General features: G+C 26.5%; 1 protein-coding gene across 1 annotated transcript; it reads left to right on the top strand.

Moving 5' to 3' along the window:
- Positions 1–8,487: 8,487 nt before the first annotated feature.
- Positions 8,488–14,320, top strand: LOC145837815 (holocytochrome c-type synthase-like). Its single transcript, XM_082945266.1, has 7 exons — positions 8,488–8,874; positions 8,957–9,114; positions 11,301–11,420; positions 13,018–13,104; positions 13,512–13,635; positions 13,930–14,065; positions 14,203–14,320. The coding sequence occupies exons 1-7, from the start codon at positions 8,515–8,517 to the stop codon at positions 14,205–14,207; spliced, it is 990 nt and encodes a 329-aa protein (XP_082801392.1). The 5' UTR covers positions 8,488–8,514; the 3' UTR covers positions 14,208–14,320.
- The last annotated feature ends 3,002 nt before the right edge of the window (positions 14,321–17,322 follow it).

Here is a 17,322-nt window from a genome sequence, read left to right as displayed (position 1 = left end):
TTTTATTTAACTATTATTTACTTCTATAGCAATATTGATGATATTAAGTTGATTTTAAAGCTTTATAGTATAGTTTTTAAACTTAATGCGGTCCGCAAAGATTTTTTTAAAGTTTGGCCGTTTTATAATTTTCTAGTAAATCTAGCCTGTCAATTAAAAAGTGGCCTATCTCTACTTTACATAAATAATAAAAGAGTGCATTGCATATATTTTTGAAGCAAAGTTTTATAGAAGTTAATTTAGAGAAGTTAATTGTTGAAGTAGAACTCAGTGAAGGTACCTTTCAAAAGTAAGTAGAAGTTTTTCGCAAGTAAAAGTGTTTGATAATACTGTAAAACTACATGTAAAGTTTTTAGAAAATAAAAAAAAAGTTAAATAAAAACTTGAATTTTTGTAATATTTTATTACAAAGTTCAAAAAATATATGATGTTGTGTCTATGAAAATATATGATATAACCGAAGAGGTTTTTTGTGCACCAGGTCTTAAAACAAAATATTTTGAGCGCTTTTATTTTTGTCTTTTAATAAACTCAATTCTACTGTTTTAAACATTAATGTAAGTTTATACATAAACAAAAAAAGTTTTCTAAAAACACCATTTTAGCAATTTAGTTGCCTAAGTGCATGGTAATTATTTTTGACTGAAGCTATAATACTGCTGAGTAAGGTCAAGAAGATGATTAAGTATAATTAGGTTACTGTAAAGATTGTGGGCCTGATAAAACAAAGTAAATCAACAAATAAGTAAGTTTTTAAATGATGATGAAAAATATTAGTAATTACCTAGCATGATATTTCACCAATATCAAACTGAAATTTTATTAGAGGTCTTTTTAACAATAATTTTAGGCTAAAAATGACATGTTATAAATACATAAATAATAAAATAAAACTTATTTATCCAAAGAAAACAAAGCATGAATATTTAATTGCTTTTATTTTACAAAATAAATCGATCATATCAATACAATATTTTATATCAACTACAGTACTGTAAAAATAAAGCAATTAAATGTTTAAGCTTTATTAGTTTATGTAAACCGTGATGTCACGATAGTGGTAGAGTCAAGCTGATTTTAATTTCTACTGATACTGATGTCATGCAGGACACATACAAATTTACATGAACAATCGCCAAGTAACTTTGTTGGAATCGTGTTCCAATTTTTTTTTACAATTTCCACTGTGAGAAGGTTTTTATGCCATTGAATATAAACAATTTTATGTTATAATAGACATCAAATATATTTTAATTTCAGTTTAATATTGGTGCAACAGCATGCTAGGTAATTACCAAACTTTTATTGAGGCAATTCTAGATTTTATGTAATTTTTACCCATTTTTGTAAGTTTTCTTATTTTTTTTCCAAAAAACAGAAATGCCACCAAAAGTCTTTCTTTAAATTATTTTATATTGTGCACATTGTGTTTTTGTGATAATTGGCCACACAAATACTGGTTCAAACTCTAAGGTTGCATTTTTTGGATCCTTAACATTTTGCATTGAGGTACAATTGTTGGTGCCAAGGTGAAAGTTTCTTCAAATCATCTTAAATTTTGCACATAGTGTTTTATGATATTTCCAAAACATAACATTTTTTCCAGCCATTAACTCATAAGTAGATGTAAAATAAAGCACCCTACTGTGCTTGCTGGTTTTTTTTTAAGGTAGAAAACATCATAAGTTACCCACTCCCCCCTCTACAATGATAAACGTTTTCTGAAGGTCAAGCAAGTGAGTTTGAGCTCATCACGTGTTATTCCACCTGCCCTATCTTTTAAATTTACTAATAAAAAGAAAATTTTAATTAAAATAAAAACTAAATCTGTATAAATTATATATTTATCTTTTTGTATATTTATCTTTCTCAATTTCACACTCAAATCATTCAGAAAAGCTTCAACTTCAAACTTACTGAAGTCCTGAAGGGACCTCAAATCACAGTATTCATTTTTTGACATTTTGCATTTAATTTCACAGATAACCGGCATATGATCAGATATATCATAGTCCACAACATTGACATTTAGCTTTTCACAGTCAAAACTAGAATAAACATGATCAATAAAAGAACTAGAAGAATAATCAGCAGAATGCTTAGTTGGCGAATCAACAAATTGCAAAGCACCAGCACTAGAAATATAATCCAATTAGTCACAAGTATGCTGATCTCCATTTAACAAGTTTATATTTATTCTTTTCTTTTAATAGGTCTAAAACATTAAGGAATTTTTTTTTTAAAGTATCAAATGCAGTGGTTGGATGTCTATATACATTACCAACTTTAAAAGATTTATTATTATCAAGTTTTAGAGAGATCCACAGGTTATCTACATCACACTGTTCAAAAGACACAACTTCTACAACCTCATAAGAGTGACAAGATCTAACAAAAAATGCAACACCACCAGATTAATTACTATTAGAAAACTTATTTACAAAATCATATCCATACAACTTACCTACAAAAGGTCTCAGATTTGTAAGCCATGTTTCACACAGACAAATTACATCAGACAACCCCTCAACTACACTCAAAAATTCCTCAATTTTATAAATATTTGCATTCAAGCTTCTTATATTCATAAAAACAATACTAATACAATTATTTTTGTTAAATTTCACACTATACAAATCTAAGTAACTCTCATTGTTTATTCAGGGTTCGTGCGCGTCAGGCTAAATCAGTCTAAGTCAGGCTAAATCAGTTTTTTTGAAAAAAGTTGAAAAACGTCAGGCTAAATCAGTTTTTTATTTAAAAATTTGAGAATATCAGTTTTTCTCAGTTCAAGTGCTTGAAAAATTTTGATTAAAAAAAATTGAGAAATCTTTTTAAGATCAAATGAGATGTGAATTTATTTCTAAATAAAGATTTAGTTATTAAAGACAAAACCAGTTAGTATTTGTAAAAACAAACACTTAAAACATTTGTTGAATCTCTAAAAACTGTTTAAGAGTCTTCATAATTTTGTTTTGAGTAGATTATATACGTCATAATTATGAAAATTTATTAAACAAATACAGTTTAAGCATTACAGTTTAGTTCAACAACTTAGCTGTTTGTTTGAATTTTAATACTCCTGTAAGCATTTCATTTTGAATTTAAATAAAACAAGACATTTCACGTTGTTTTAATGTAAATCTTCTGGTTATAATGTTTTTACTTAGTGATTAATTAAATTAAACAATTGTATTTAGTACTATATATTAAATTTTTACACTAGTAATAGATAATATATAACACTTATTTTAAAACTTATTACTGAATATGTTTTGTTAAGAGCGGGTGCACAATTATTCAAATTCGGACAATTCAAATTCCGACTATTCAAATTCTTTAAAATAAACTAAAACAGCCACAAATAAAAAAGTAATGTATATTTATAAAGTATAAAAGATACATATGTAGGTCATATTAATATCTACAAGCCATTTTTTTCTTTTTGCAATATATTAAATATTTTTTGAGATATGGCTTAAATAAAGTAAAAAACATAATTATTTTTATTAATTTTAAAATATCATGAAAAGTATTTTAGATTTTGAAAAAAGATTAAAATAGCTTGTAGATATTAATAAGATCTACATATGTATTTCTTATTTTTTTCAACGTTATATAACTTATTGAGATATAGTCTTTTAGATATTTTTTTTAAGAATTTAAATTGTCGGAATTTGAGTTGTCCGAATTTGAATTGTCATGTAACCGTTAAGAGCATAGGGAGGGGTCAATCACCCTTTTCACAATTTAGTCTTATTTTATTGAGTTATAACTAAGCTATGAGTTGCTTTTTGCAGATTTTTTAAGCTCAAAATATTTTTGAGATACAGCTGGTTAAAGTCAGAGACTACAATAGTACTAATAAAGACCCCCCAATACCTAAAATAACATCTAAAGGGGATTTTCCTTACTTTGAAAAAATGTCAGGCTAAATTGGTCTCAGTCAGGCTAAATGAAAAAAATTTCGCGCACGAACCCTGTTTATTTCAGAAATACTAAGTTTAATAGATTCATAAAAAACAATCATTATCAAAGTTATTGACATTCTGAAAGGGAAAAACAAACTGCTTACATTCATCACAATAAAACTTATATAATCACCTTGTTTGTATAGGCTTAGTTTCATTTTATTTTCAGAAGCACACTCAACAGGTTAAACAATTTTTTAAGTTTTACACAATTTTTATTTAAAACATACAGACATTTTTTGCTCACAGGTTACATTAAAGAAGGGTAAATTATTTTTTCACATTTCTGCTAACTTTTTAATTAATACTTAGGAACATTTAAGATGTATCCGTTTAAAGCAGCCTTCACAAAACAAACAGTCATCTAAATAAATAATTTTTTAAAACAAGATTTGCAAAAATCATCACTCCCAACATTAATTAGTCCTAGGTTATTAACACAGCAATAAATAGGATCATCATTATTAACAGAAAAATTAAACTCACGTTCAGAAACTCCACAACAATTTAAATGAAACCATCTTTCACAATTATCACAACAAATAGACTTAGTTTTTGGAGGTTCAAAGTCTTTTTGACAAACACTGCATACAAAATCAATATTTACTAACTATCTAACTCTAAATTATACGTACTCATCTAAATATATTTAATATAAAGACAAGCAAGTTAATTATAAGTTATTTTTTGAATATTTTTTGTATCTTTTACACAGCAAACTACAATAGCCTTGCTTGTTTCCTTCTCTCTCATCAATACAACTCCACCAGACAACCAAGAGAACTTCCAGCCATTAGCCTTTTGGAACCTTCTTGTATGGTAAAGAAGGTCCCGGCTAAATGGTGACAGGTTCTTGTTGATGTAAACCAATATTTCTACATATAGAGATAATCATGTGCCAACTTTTTTTTCTCTTTCATGATCTAAACCTTCTGCTCAAACGATGCTAATTTTACCAAGATAGGATTAAAAACCTTCTTATTGTCTTCAGCCGTTCCAGTTGGTTTCATACTTCTAAATGAAACAATATCCTTTCTTTTAATGCGTAGGTCAACTACTTTCAAAGTGCTCATAAATAAGCTTTCCGAATTTTTATTGTTTACTACCGGTACCCCTTGAATTTCATTATTTGACCTTCTTAGAAAATTGTCCATCTGGTTAACTCTCTGACACAGGTCACCACCCTCCTCAACTTTTGCAACAGTTTCTGATAATCTAATGTTATCAGCTTTCAATATTTCTATTTGATTTTTCATTGTTTCATTTTCATTTTTTACTTTTTTAAAACCACCACTATTAAATCTAACAGACTCTTCTAAAACATTGACTTTCTTTTTCTGAGTTTTAATATCCTCCTTCAGCTTCCTTATTTCATTAAAAAGATCCTTCTGACCTTTTACATAGTCAGCCCTCAACTGTTTCATATCTTCATTCATTTCCATCATCATTTTTTCCAAGGTCTTGAGAGTTGATTTTTTTAAAGAAATTTTAATTTATATTAAACACCTTATTCAAATAGAATAGTTATAATCGTTTATATCAAATAAGCGTGATAGTTTTAATAAATTAAGTACCTTTTTATTTGTTATTGTATAGAAATATTTATTATTTAAAAAAACCCTGTTACTATATCACAGGGTTGCCACACACTCAGACTAGTTTAAAATTTCCAATATACTCAGTCCAGTTTAATTTCTTTAATAACTCTGACTAGTTTTAAGACTTCAAAACTTTAAACTATTTTTTTGTTGTAATTTTGAAGATTTTGATTTAATTAAGTTTTGAATGTTTTGGTATTTTATTTTAGTTGATTTTATATTAATTAATTTTTGTTAATTTTACAGTGTTAATTTTTATAATTAGGTAACGTAAGTTTTCTCACTTTTAACTAGCTGAACTAAAGTATAGCATTGTATTTTTATAGCATTTACATACTTTTGTAAGCACATACTTATAGTCCTACTCTTAGTGTTTTAAAAATAAATACAAGTATATGTAAGTTTAAATACAAAAATCTCTGGTTAATCGTTTTGCCAACATTGTGCACTCCTTAACAAAGTAAAAAATGTGCTCCAACTCTGCATGTGATGCTAGCATTGAACAATTTAGAACTTTAGTAAATTGTCCAATGAATGCATTAAATTTCAAGAGTTTCAAGCAAAGTGAAGATGGTTTGGACCAGTTCTATTTTAAAACATTGAAAGTTCCTGCCAAATCTTCTCTCAGAAAGTTGTTGCAACCATCATTTGTGTTGCACAGTGACCAGGCTGAGGTCAAACAAGGGTTTAGTATTAAGGGCATAGGGAGGGGTCTGACATTTTTTTTACTGAAAATAACATTGGATCTTATATGAAAGCTTAATTTACAAACTAAAAGCCAGTTTTTATAGAAATAAAAAATCTTAGATACATAAGTATGGACCGCAAATTTTTTGAGGTCAATTTTCTTGAAAATTTAAAAAATTACTAAAAATCAATGTTCTACTTCATTTTTTGAGCTAGAGACCTTATATTTTCAGGAAACGTTCTTTTTATAGTTTAAAAGGCTTTGAATGTTGGAATTTTAAAAATATTAAAAAATAAAAATTTTAGAAAAAAAAAAAAAAAAATAGGTGGTTTTTTTTCAATAACAATTTTATTTTTCAAAATTTCAAAAATTTCTGCATTCAATCATTTTAAAATTTAACAATACACCTTCTGTGAAAAGTTGAAGAAGATTGATTAGAAAATGAAGGAGGAGATAGATTTTTAGTGAAATGGTCTTTTTTTGCGTTTTTAGTTTGCGCCAGGCACGTGGATTGGTACGTTTCTGCAAATCTACAGAAACGTATACTTATATGCAAAAAAATTGCTTTTATTTCAGCTTAAAAAGACTCTGCTTTCTTAGCTGTAAGTATTCATTTAGACTTAGTTATGCACTCCTGAGAGATAATTTTGACATGTATGTAATCTGTAGCACTTTTAGTGTCGTAAAGTTTAAACAAATAAATTACATCCAAATTGTAACATTTAGCGCGTTATAGCTTTAATTTGTCAAAAAAATGCATTGCAAAATTGATGCTTATGGAAGCTGTAGCTTCAAAAATCAAAATCATACAATTTTATGTTACAAAAATTTGCATAACTTGTTGTTACTATTGACTACCTTAAATGTATGATTTTGAATACAATATAAATGTTATTTGTTATGTAATGAGTTAAATTGTGATTTTCTTATACTTATTTTTAATGATTATTTTCTGGGTTTACACAAGTGGCAACACAAAAAGAGTCATAGTGGGTGTGGAGCAAGTTAAATTGCCTTGTATGCAGTTATTACTTGTACTTCAATATTCCATTTTTGATGTATTAACATAACTGCATAGTTTCAGATTAAATTCAATAACATTAGAGGTAATCTAAGTTGCTGTGTTCCCGCTAGGACGTTATCTGCCGTCATTTCAGATGTTTTAATTTTTGTAGATTCGTAACTTTTTTGAGCTATCTACGTCCCTGGTTTGCGCCTTACATTAGAAACCTATTGAAGTCACCGACTTTGATTGCTCATATCTCAAAAGATACTTTGAATTTTTTCAAGCGGTTAAAAATGTCTAATAGCTCAGATAAAACTCTATAAAATAAGAACAACTTGTAAAAATCAAGGTGGACCCCTCCCCCCTATGCCCTTAACAAAGCTCTGCTTGAGAATAGTATGAAAGGAGAAACTATTACATCCAGAAGAAGAATTAAATATAATATGAAATAAATATGCATACCAACTATAACTGTTAGAAAATGTTTATTGCAGATACATAAGTCATACACAGATGGTTCAAGTCATGTAATGGAAGTTAGATGATTGAATTCATCAAAATTACTGTTGTTTTAATGTTCAAATAAAATTGTAAGCTTTATATAGTTTCAAATGTTTGATTATGCATTCAGAATAAGTTTAAATTAAGAGTTTAGATTTAGAAAAGTCAGGAAAACTTTAGTAAAAAGTCAGGAAATTTTTCTCAGCTTGATCTGTGGCAACCCTTATCTTTTCAATGTTGTTATACTATTTGAGATATTTTTTTACCTTAAATTTAATTTTGTACTAAAAATAGGCCCAAAATCTTGTACTTATGAAAACATGAAAAAATTTCTTAATAAATTTTTTTTAGCCGTGTAAAAATTATAAATTTAATTAAAGAAATCAATAATTTATTATACATACAATATATACTGTTAATATAGAGTATATAAATTTTAAAAGCTTCAACTATAGCACTAGAAATGATTACTCAAGTATAAATGTTATAAAATCATTATATGCAATTTTTACCTTCTTAAATTGTGTCTCCTTAATATAGTTCTAAATTTTATTGATAGCATTCTAAAAATGTTTTTTTTTTTAATAGCAGCCAAGCATCCAGTACTTACTACTAAAATAAGAATAAATAAAAAGTTGTTTAGTATATAAAATATTGAAGTTTATAGTTTATGTCATAGTATGGTATTAGATTTTACAACCACAGTTTTTTTTATTCAGGAATTCATTAACTGTAATAAAGTAATAACCAATGGGAAATTCTAGTAGTAAAGTAGAAAATGTCATAGACACTAATTTGATACAGTGGAATAAAGTAAAAAGTAGTGATGTTTCAATTACTAAACCTGTTAGTTATCAGCAACCACAAGAATCAGCTCCAGCAAAAGAAAATATTCCCTCAGAGTGTCCTATGCATCAAGAAAATACTAACAACTTAGTTCCACCCCCAGAATGTCCAATGCATCAAGAAAATTCTAATAATTCAGTTCCACCACCAGAGTGTCCCATGCACAAAGAAAAAGTTATGCCTGCCATACCACCAGAATGTCCAATGCATCAGGATGCAAGCAAAAGTTCTACTAATGAAAGTGATATTAATCCTCTTAATATGGTAAGCATTCTTTTTATTGCATCACATAACAAAACAGTTTTTATAACTCAGTATTACATTTACTATTATGTAATTATACTAGATGCCTCCTCCCAATCAACGTCCTGCCCCTGATCAGCCTTTTTTATTATCAACTGATCGTGAAAAATCAAGTATTCCCAAAGCAACTGAAGATGGTTCTAATGAAACTTGGACATACCCCAGCGAGCAAATGTTTTGGAATGCAATGCTTCGGAAAGGGTATGTTGTAAAAAAACTTGTAAAATACTATTTAGCACTGTATTCATATACTTTAAAATTGGTATTTTTGTGGCATTTGAGTCAATTAATAGATTTATATTGGTACTTTTAACTATAGAAAAAATTATCTTCATTTTTAAAGCAATTTACTTCAAAGTTTCAGGAAATGTCCTTTAAACTATTACAAACAACTTTCTGGAAATAGATTTTTTAAACACAAAGTTTAAAAAAATGATGTCCAAAATTAAAAAGAAAAAATTTAATATTTGAATTGGATAAAAAATTGTTTTTGTAATAAAATAAAAAATAGTTATCTACAAGTTGTTATTAAAAAATAAGACTGAAATAATTTTACATCAATTGCTTAAATTTATTTTTATGATCTTATATCTAAATTTTATTTTTAAATATTTCTAAAATCACAACATTAACTCATTTTCTTTTACACTATTTAATTTTAAAATTACCTTAAATCTTTCCAGCACAGTATACTTTTCTTTATTGGATTTCTTTTTTTCTTGATCGTAGTTAATTATTTAGGAAGTTGTACTTCAAAAATTTTTAAAAGAAATCTGCAATATTTTTGCTTAAAAAAATCTACGACTAGTTTCAAAAAATCATTTTCAAGTAGATATAAGAATTATGAACAGAGCATTTTTAGTTTAGTATAATCCTATAAAAGGAATATTTTCTGAAAATTTGAAGTCTATAGCTCAAGAAAATAGAGGACAGATTTTTAGTGATTTTTTAAGTTTTGCAATTTATATTTTTGTATTGGAAATTTTTTTAAAAAGAGTTACAATATCTCAAAAGTTAAATGTTTTTTTTTCAAAATTATAAAAACTGGCTCGTAGTTAATACTAAAAGCTTTCATATAAAATAAGAGCTATCGTTATTTTTTGTAAAAAAAAAAGTTTGAACCCTTTATACCCTTAAACATGAATCTGCCTTCAGTTATAAAATCTTATTGGGTTTTACACTATATTTTGTGTTGAAACTTACAGCAAAAGAGTCTTTTTGACTTATTAAGTTTTATTCAAATCATAAAAGTTTCTTCTAAACAGCTTAAATATTACACAAGTTTATCTTGTTGGTTATGTCTCAGAAAATCACAAAGTTTTACTTTAGTTTAATCAGAAAAGCCTAGTTTTAAAATAAAAAAGCATAAAATTATGTTAACTATTGGAAAAGAAGTAAGAAAACATTTTTCAGGGTTACCACAAAACCTGAATCTTGAAAAACCCGGTTTTTGACAATTTAGACTGGAAAAACATGGAATTTTAGAAATTTTAAATAAAACCTGTAGCCTTCAACAAAAATTACTTAAAAATCTGAAATTTTAAACAATCCTTAAATGTTTAGTAGTAAAATTTTGACTGACACGAAAATTATAAAACATAGATAAAATTTTTTTTCATCATCAAGAACTTTTTTAAATGAAAAACACATTTAAATTAGTTTAACAGTTGTTTTTTGTTATACTACTTAACACAGTTTTTTACTTTAAACTAAACATAGATAAAAAAAACGTGTGCTTTTAAAAACCTGGAAGAAATAAGGAAAGCCTGGAAGAAGTTTCTCAAAAACCAGGGACAACCCTGAGTTTGTAATGCTATTTGCATTTTCTCCTTTTTGAGAAAGCATATTTTGTATATAAGTTTAGGCTAACTTGAGCTTGAGCTCGGCTTTTTAGTTTTTACTGTTTTGCAGCTATCTATTAGCCATTGTTTTTCTTGGAGGCTTTTAGTTTTTGCTTCTTTGCATTTAGCTTTAAGTCATTGTGGCTTTTTGCTGCATTTAATTTGTGAATGGTTTCGATCTCGTTTAAGCGAAGGATTAGTTCGCTTTTATTTTCTTTCATGAGTTTAGTTTAAACGAAAGCTTAGTTTTCAGCTGTTTTGAATCATGTATTTTAATCTTAAAAGAATTGATAATTCGATTAGTTAGTATTTTATGTTGTATCGTACTTCATCATCTTTTTGTTTCGCAAATTTATTGTAAATACATTGAATCACTCGAACTACGCTTAACAGTAATATAAGTAATTTGTTAATTTAACCTTTAGTAAATAGTAAGTAAGTCATATTAGTCTAGTTTTCAAGTTGTAATTATGTTAGAATCAAGATATTTACACAACAAATGCATCCTAAATTGTTTTTTTACATAAAAACTTTAACTTTTATTAGGTGGAGATGGAAGGATGACGATCCAAATAGCGAAGACATGACTTCTATTATAAAAATTCACAATGCAAACAATGAGCAAGCATGGAGAGAAGTCTTAAAGTGGGAAGCATTTCATTGCAAGTATGTATCAAATATATTTTATTGAGATTGTACACTAGTTTGTTTTTAACATTTAATAGTTTTATAGACATTTTTGTATACAACTATATACACTAATTAGAGTTAATATCTTAGAAAATAGTAAGTTGTCAAGAAAAATCTATTTGCCATTTTAATGATTACAAGTTCTTAAGTATCTATTTTGTTTGACTTTCAATGCTTCCATGTGCTAAACTATTATAACAGGTCTATTAAATCTTATGGTGATTAATTTACAATTTCGTAGAATGTTTATTTAAATAGCAGAACAGAAAGCTTTGCAAGTCAACAGTGTACTATAACCTGCCAACTAGGTACGCACTTTGAACGCAGCTAAAAATGCGTACCCAACTGGCATTCCCTACCTTGGAAATTTTGGTCTTTAATTACACACACTAATCCTGCTAAAGTTTACAAATAACTATTAAAGAAAAATCCCTTAAAACAAAAACTTTTATCATATTATTAGAAGTATATTAGAAGTCTTGACTATTTATTTTATGTATGTATTTATATGTAAGTATTTTTTTATGTATGTAATTTATATTTAACCCACTAAGTTATTTTTATCTATCTTGTATTTCCTTATACCTTTAAAATTTGAATAGTACATATAACTATGTGATCAAAAGTTTTAAATAAACAAATATTTTAGAAAACATTTATCATGCTTTTATTAAATTGTGTTCATTCAAAAAAGCTAGTTTAGGGTTATAAAATTTATAAAAAAAAATAACAAAAATTTCTGCTGAGGCCAAACGACAAGCTATACCTAATAGACATTTTTTCAAAAGCATCTAGTTCTAAATACATATCAACTGCAATGTTCTTTATTTTCATTAATATTGCTTATTTATACGCTTTTTACATTTATACTTCAATCATTGGGTATGTTAATGCTAATTGCACTGTTCACTTTTTTCGTTTATACAATTTTTGTTTGAGCTTTAAATATTTTTATTTATTTATTCACTTATTTTAATCATGGGGTGTGCAAATTTAAATTACACTTTTCGTTATTTTTGTTAAATAAATTAACTGTAATATGTTTTTTTTATTGGGTTCGATATACAATTTGTAAGTGCATAACTTATTTTCTGGTTCCATTAATTTATGTTAAAACTATATAATATATTTTAAATATATTACTTTTGAATTATTACTTAAATTTAATTTTTTCAAAGCAAAAAAAAGTTTTTTGGAAACAGCGTCTTTCGGCTAAAAAGTGCGTACCATACCGGCAGTACGTATCTTGGAAGTGCAAACCTAATTGGCCGGTTACTGTACTTTGTTAACATCTTTTTTTATTCATCAGCTTAAGTAACTAAAATTTAAGTTATTACTTTTTTTATGTAAAATATATAAGCGAATGCATCTGTAAAGGCTTTTAAATTATTTACATTCATATGTCATCAGTATATTAATAATAACCTTTACATTTAAGTTCTATATTAGATACTATTTACAACTTAATTTATTTATGTATTATTAAATGGAAAATTTGCATCATACTAATTGTTGCTTAGAAAATGATTATTAATTTTTTATCAAAATAAGAGTTGTATATGCATTTTTATAGAGAATGCCCAAGTGGTCCTCGTTTGAAAAAGTTCGGTGGAAAAGCTAAAGAGTTTTCACCAAGAGCAAGGATTCGTAATTGGCTCGGGTTAATTGCGTTTTTGTTTAGTTATATTTACTTTAAAAGTACCATCTATATACTTCGTAGTTAAAAAATTTATTGACGAAGTCTTAAAATAAAATTCAGCTATAAATAAACAATTTTTATTTTTGAAAAGTAGTTAATATTGTTTTTTGAATGCTATATATAGTTAACACAATTTCCTGAAAATATAGTTTTACTAGTAAAAGCTATGTATTTAAACCTTAATTTTAAAATTTTAGTGTAAGTGTAGAACAACTTTTAAGTTATATAAACACAGAAATTTTCGTACTATTAGTGTTTAGATATAATCTATGTAGATTTATTTTGAAGTATTAAATTAAGTTGATTAAGTAATGTTTTTTAACACTCAAAAAATTTATGTCAAATTTAAGTATTTGTTTTTCATTCAGGTATGAGTTGCCATTTGATCGACATGACTGGATAGTAGACAGGTGTGGTAAAGACGTAAGATACATAATCGACTACTATGATGGTGGTCAAGTTGATATGTCGACCTATGAATTTACCCTTCTGGTCAGTAGTTTCGTTTATAAACATTAACTAAGTATTCTTCTGCTGACTATTTTAAAACAAACTGTTAAAAAAAAAAACAAATTAAAGTATTTATTTTATTCTATAATAAGATTATGTAATTATTTAAAAATAGTTTTTAAATGTTATTCTAATTTTTTTGTTTAAATTAGCTTCAGGTTGTTTTTCACCGTTTTAAGAATTTTAAGATAACTTTTTGAGATATAAGAATACAGACATGATTAGTACAGTAGTAGATTCTTTATGGAAGTGGAAAGTATTTATTTTAAACAACAGGATGTAAGACCAGCTTTTGACTCATTTGAAGCAGTTTGGGATCGCATGAAGGCTTCTTGGATGAGATGGACACACGACTTGTTTGATGATCCTTCTAAAAGCAAAGTTATTCATTCTAATCCACAAGAGAGTACTGGTACTGATTTTATTAATAATATCTTATGTTTAACATCAAAAAACTTTAAAAAGTTGCCGTAATATATCTATTGTTTGTTGAATTGTAAAAAACGTTGAAGCTAACAGTTTTAAACTTCTGATTATATCCTTAAACAGAGTGAACTGGATGGAACTTAGCTAGGCTGCTTTTATCAAACTTTATGTGAACTACTGAGGAACATGTTTTTCGCCAAAACTAGCTAAATTTGTGTACTACTAAATTATATTTATTATCTTTTTAACTGTTCGTTTTAATAAGTTTAGAGCCTATTTAGTTAAGATAGTTGTCCAAATGTTATTATTGTCCGGTGTTGAATTTATTGGGAGATTATAAATTAAAGACTGATTATTTATTAAATTTATTTTTTAAAATTAAAAATTTAGTAATAAAATCTAGATTATTATTTTTTGAATTGAATAGCTGATTTATTTTTAATAAAATTCAAAATACAAGTAGAAAATTTTAGTTTACGTTATACTTTAATAAATACTGAAAAAATGTTAACAAATCTTATAACTAGTGATCTACCGAATCCGGATCCGATTCAGAATATTTTAATAATTGGAATCCTAAAGATTTACGCAACTTGTAATACAATACAAGTTTATTAATAATAAATATTTAGTATAGTTTTACTTATTTAGTAAATTAAGTTTGAACAATTTTTTTAACGTGTTAATAAATACATTTTTTGTTAAGAATAATTAATTTTAAAAGCTAACAAAAAAACTAATGTCTTGCTGAAAAAAAAAATCAAGTTACATACACGAGAACTTAATTTAAATATTTTGATATCCATGCAAGCAACATTAACATTTTAATTGTCTTTTTTTGTTATGCAAAATAATTAAACCATCGACTTAAATAAATGCTTTAAGCAAAAAAAAATCACAAACAATGTTTAAACATTTTACGTTTAACTTTTAGTTAGTTTTTATTGTGACCATAAACGAATAAGAACATAAATTTTTGCAAGTTTTTATGTTTATATAACAAGGTAAAATTAAAAAAACATGAAGCCGTAATGAATTAAAATATAATACCAAGTGTAGTAAAGGCCTTAAAAAGAATAGGAATTACAATTGTAATAAAAACTTTTTAAATTCCACTTAAGATTACGCTTTAACCATTACAAAAAAGAAATATAGAAACTTAGACAACCGTTTAAAAATATAAAACGATAGCAAAAAATGTCTCTTCAATATTATAAAAGATAATTCTTGGTTTTTTAAGTTGTGGTTGAGAAATAAAAGTTTTTCGCCGGTTTTTGGAAGCAATCGATTACTTTTTTGCTCGTACAAATTTCCAGCTTCAGAAATTAATCTTTCAGAATACACAGAAGATGATATTGCAGCAAGATATTTCTTTGGAAAACTGGCAAGATGTGGGTATTTTGTCTTGTTCAAGTTCCACCATTTTAAGACTTTATCGTCTTCAGTTTCTGCATTCAAGTTTCCTGTAGCAAAAAAGCTCAAAATTTTAAAATACCCTGAGTGCTTAGCAACCCTTGACTACTATAATTAATAAAAGATAACAAACAAATTATAAAAAAATATATAGTTTTTGTGAACTATACGTCTGCACTAAAAACAGTATAAAATTAACCAAATAATTTATTCAAAGCTGTTGTCATTAAAGATATATAACAAATAAAGGTATTCACTTATTGCTGAAAGACAGGGTTGCCAAATGTTTTTGGCAGATTTTCAAAAATTCCTCAAGGTTTTTAAAAGTACACATTTTTAGGTCTGTTTTTAGTTTAAAGTTTATTTTAAGGTTAAAAACTGTGTAAATTGTATAAAAACATTGAAAAGATACTGTATAGCTACTTTAAGAGAGTTTTTTAATAAAATAAAATTGTATTGATGACCAATTTTTAAATCTATATGATAGATTTCATTGTGTCTAATCAAAACTTTAATACTTTACGTCTAATATTTGTTTAAAATTCCAGGTTTTTTAGTGATTTTTGTTCAAAAATCCAGGTTTATTTTTCAAAATTTCTTAAATTGCAGATTTCTCCAGACTTTTTAGTCTAAATTGTCAAAATCCAGGGTTTAGGTTTTTTGGCAACCCTGTAAAGAGAATGATATAACTTCAATTATATTGAGATTTTTTTTTCATAAAAATCTTTCACTCCAAAAAATAGAACATCGAATAAAATGAAATTTATTAAAACTTTGTTAGCTATGGACGTTGGTGGGCCAACATCCATAGTCTCAGTCGGGTCTGGTTGACTGTCTATTGGTAGATTTTCAACCTGACTTTTTTGACCATACTTTTCCTGCAGACTGGGTGACTTTTTAGCACGTTTGTGCTTAGCACCCTCTGCGGGCAGCTTTGTATTTGTTTTAATTAAGTTGGACATAATAAATATAAAATGCTTTTATACTAACTTAGAATAATGTATCAGTGAATTTTATCTATGAATACTAAAGACTATTCTAGCCTAATTTATATAAATTAGACAAGATAGTTTAGGTGATGTAACTATTATACAAAAAGTTTACACAACAATATTACAAAATTTCTTACTTAAAAAGTATAAGCTGCTTTTAAAACTTTTATGAATCACAAGGCAAAATTTTTTTGATGAAAGGTTGCATCATTGATTTGAAGTCTTATTTCTCTCATGACTGCAGCAAGCTCTTTATATTCAGAATTCAACAATGAATAATGCAAGTAGTTGCAGCAGTTCATTACAAATTAGTTAATTTTTTATTTTCAACCTATTTTTTTCTTTACAACACTGTTTAACAAAAATGCTAAAATGCTTGAAGCTATAAAATATATGTCATAAATTACAGTTATCAATTAAATAAATAATAATATATTAAGAAAAAGTATATAGTTTAAAGTATGCAAGCATCTGCTTTAATTTATGTTACATATTTAAGTTGCATTATTTTTCTTTGTATAAATAATGCAGCAGTTCATTACGACGAGAAAACATAAAAAACTAAACATATGATGAACAAGTAAGAGCGGTTAGCCAAAAAGCTGAGATTAAACGCTTCAACTATTTACTTAATTTTATTTGAAAGACTAACAAAAACTAATATAATAGTTTTTGTAGTGTGCAAAACTTTAAATCCAATTGATAAGGCTTTTATAAATGTGAAAAAACATTTTTTATCCACTCAAATGTGAAATCATTAATAGTTTTACATTTCATTTAACTTTTGACAAATAATTAAGTAAAATACAAAAAGTTTAAAGTGGTCTACCGAATCCGA

The sequence above is a fragment of the Thalia democratica genome, chromosome 6 (genome assembly GCF_965202585.1).
Source record: "Thalia democratica chromosome 6, ktThaDemo2.hap1.1, whole genome shotgun sequence".
NCBI classification, from domain to species: Eukaryota; Metazoa; Chordata; class Thaliacea; order Salpida; family Salpidae; genus Thalia; species Thalia democratica.
This window is presented reverse-complemented; position numbering and strand designations above follow the sequence as displayed.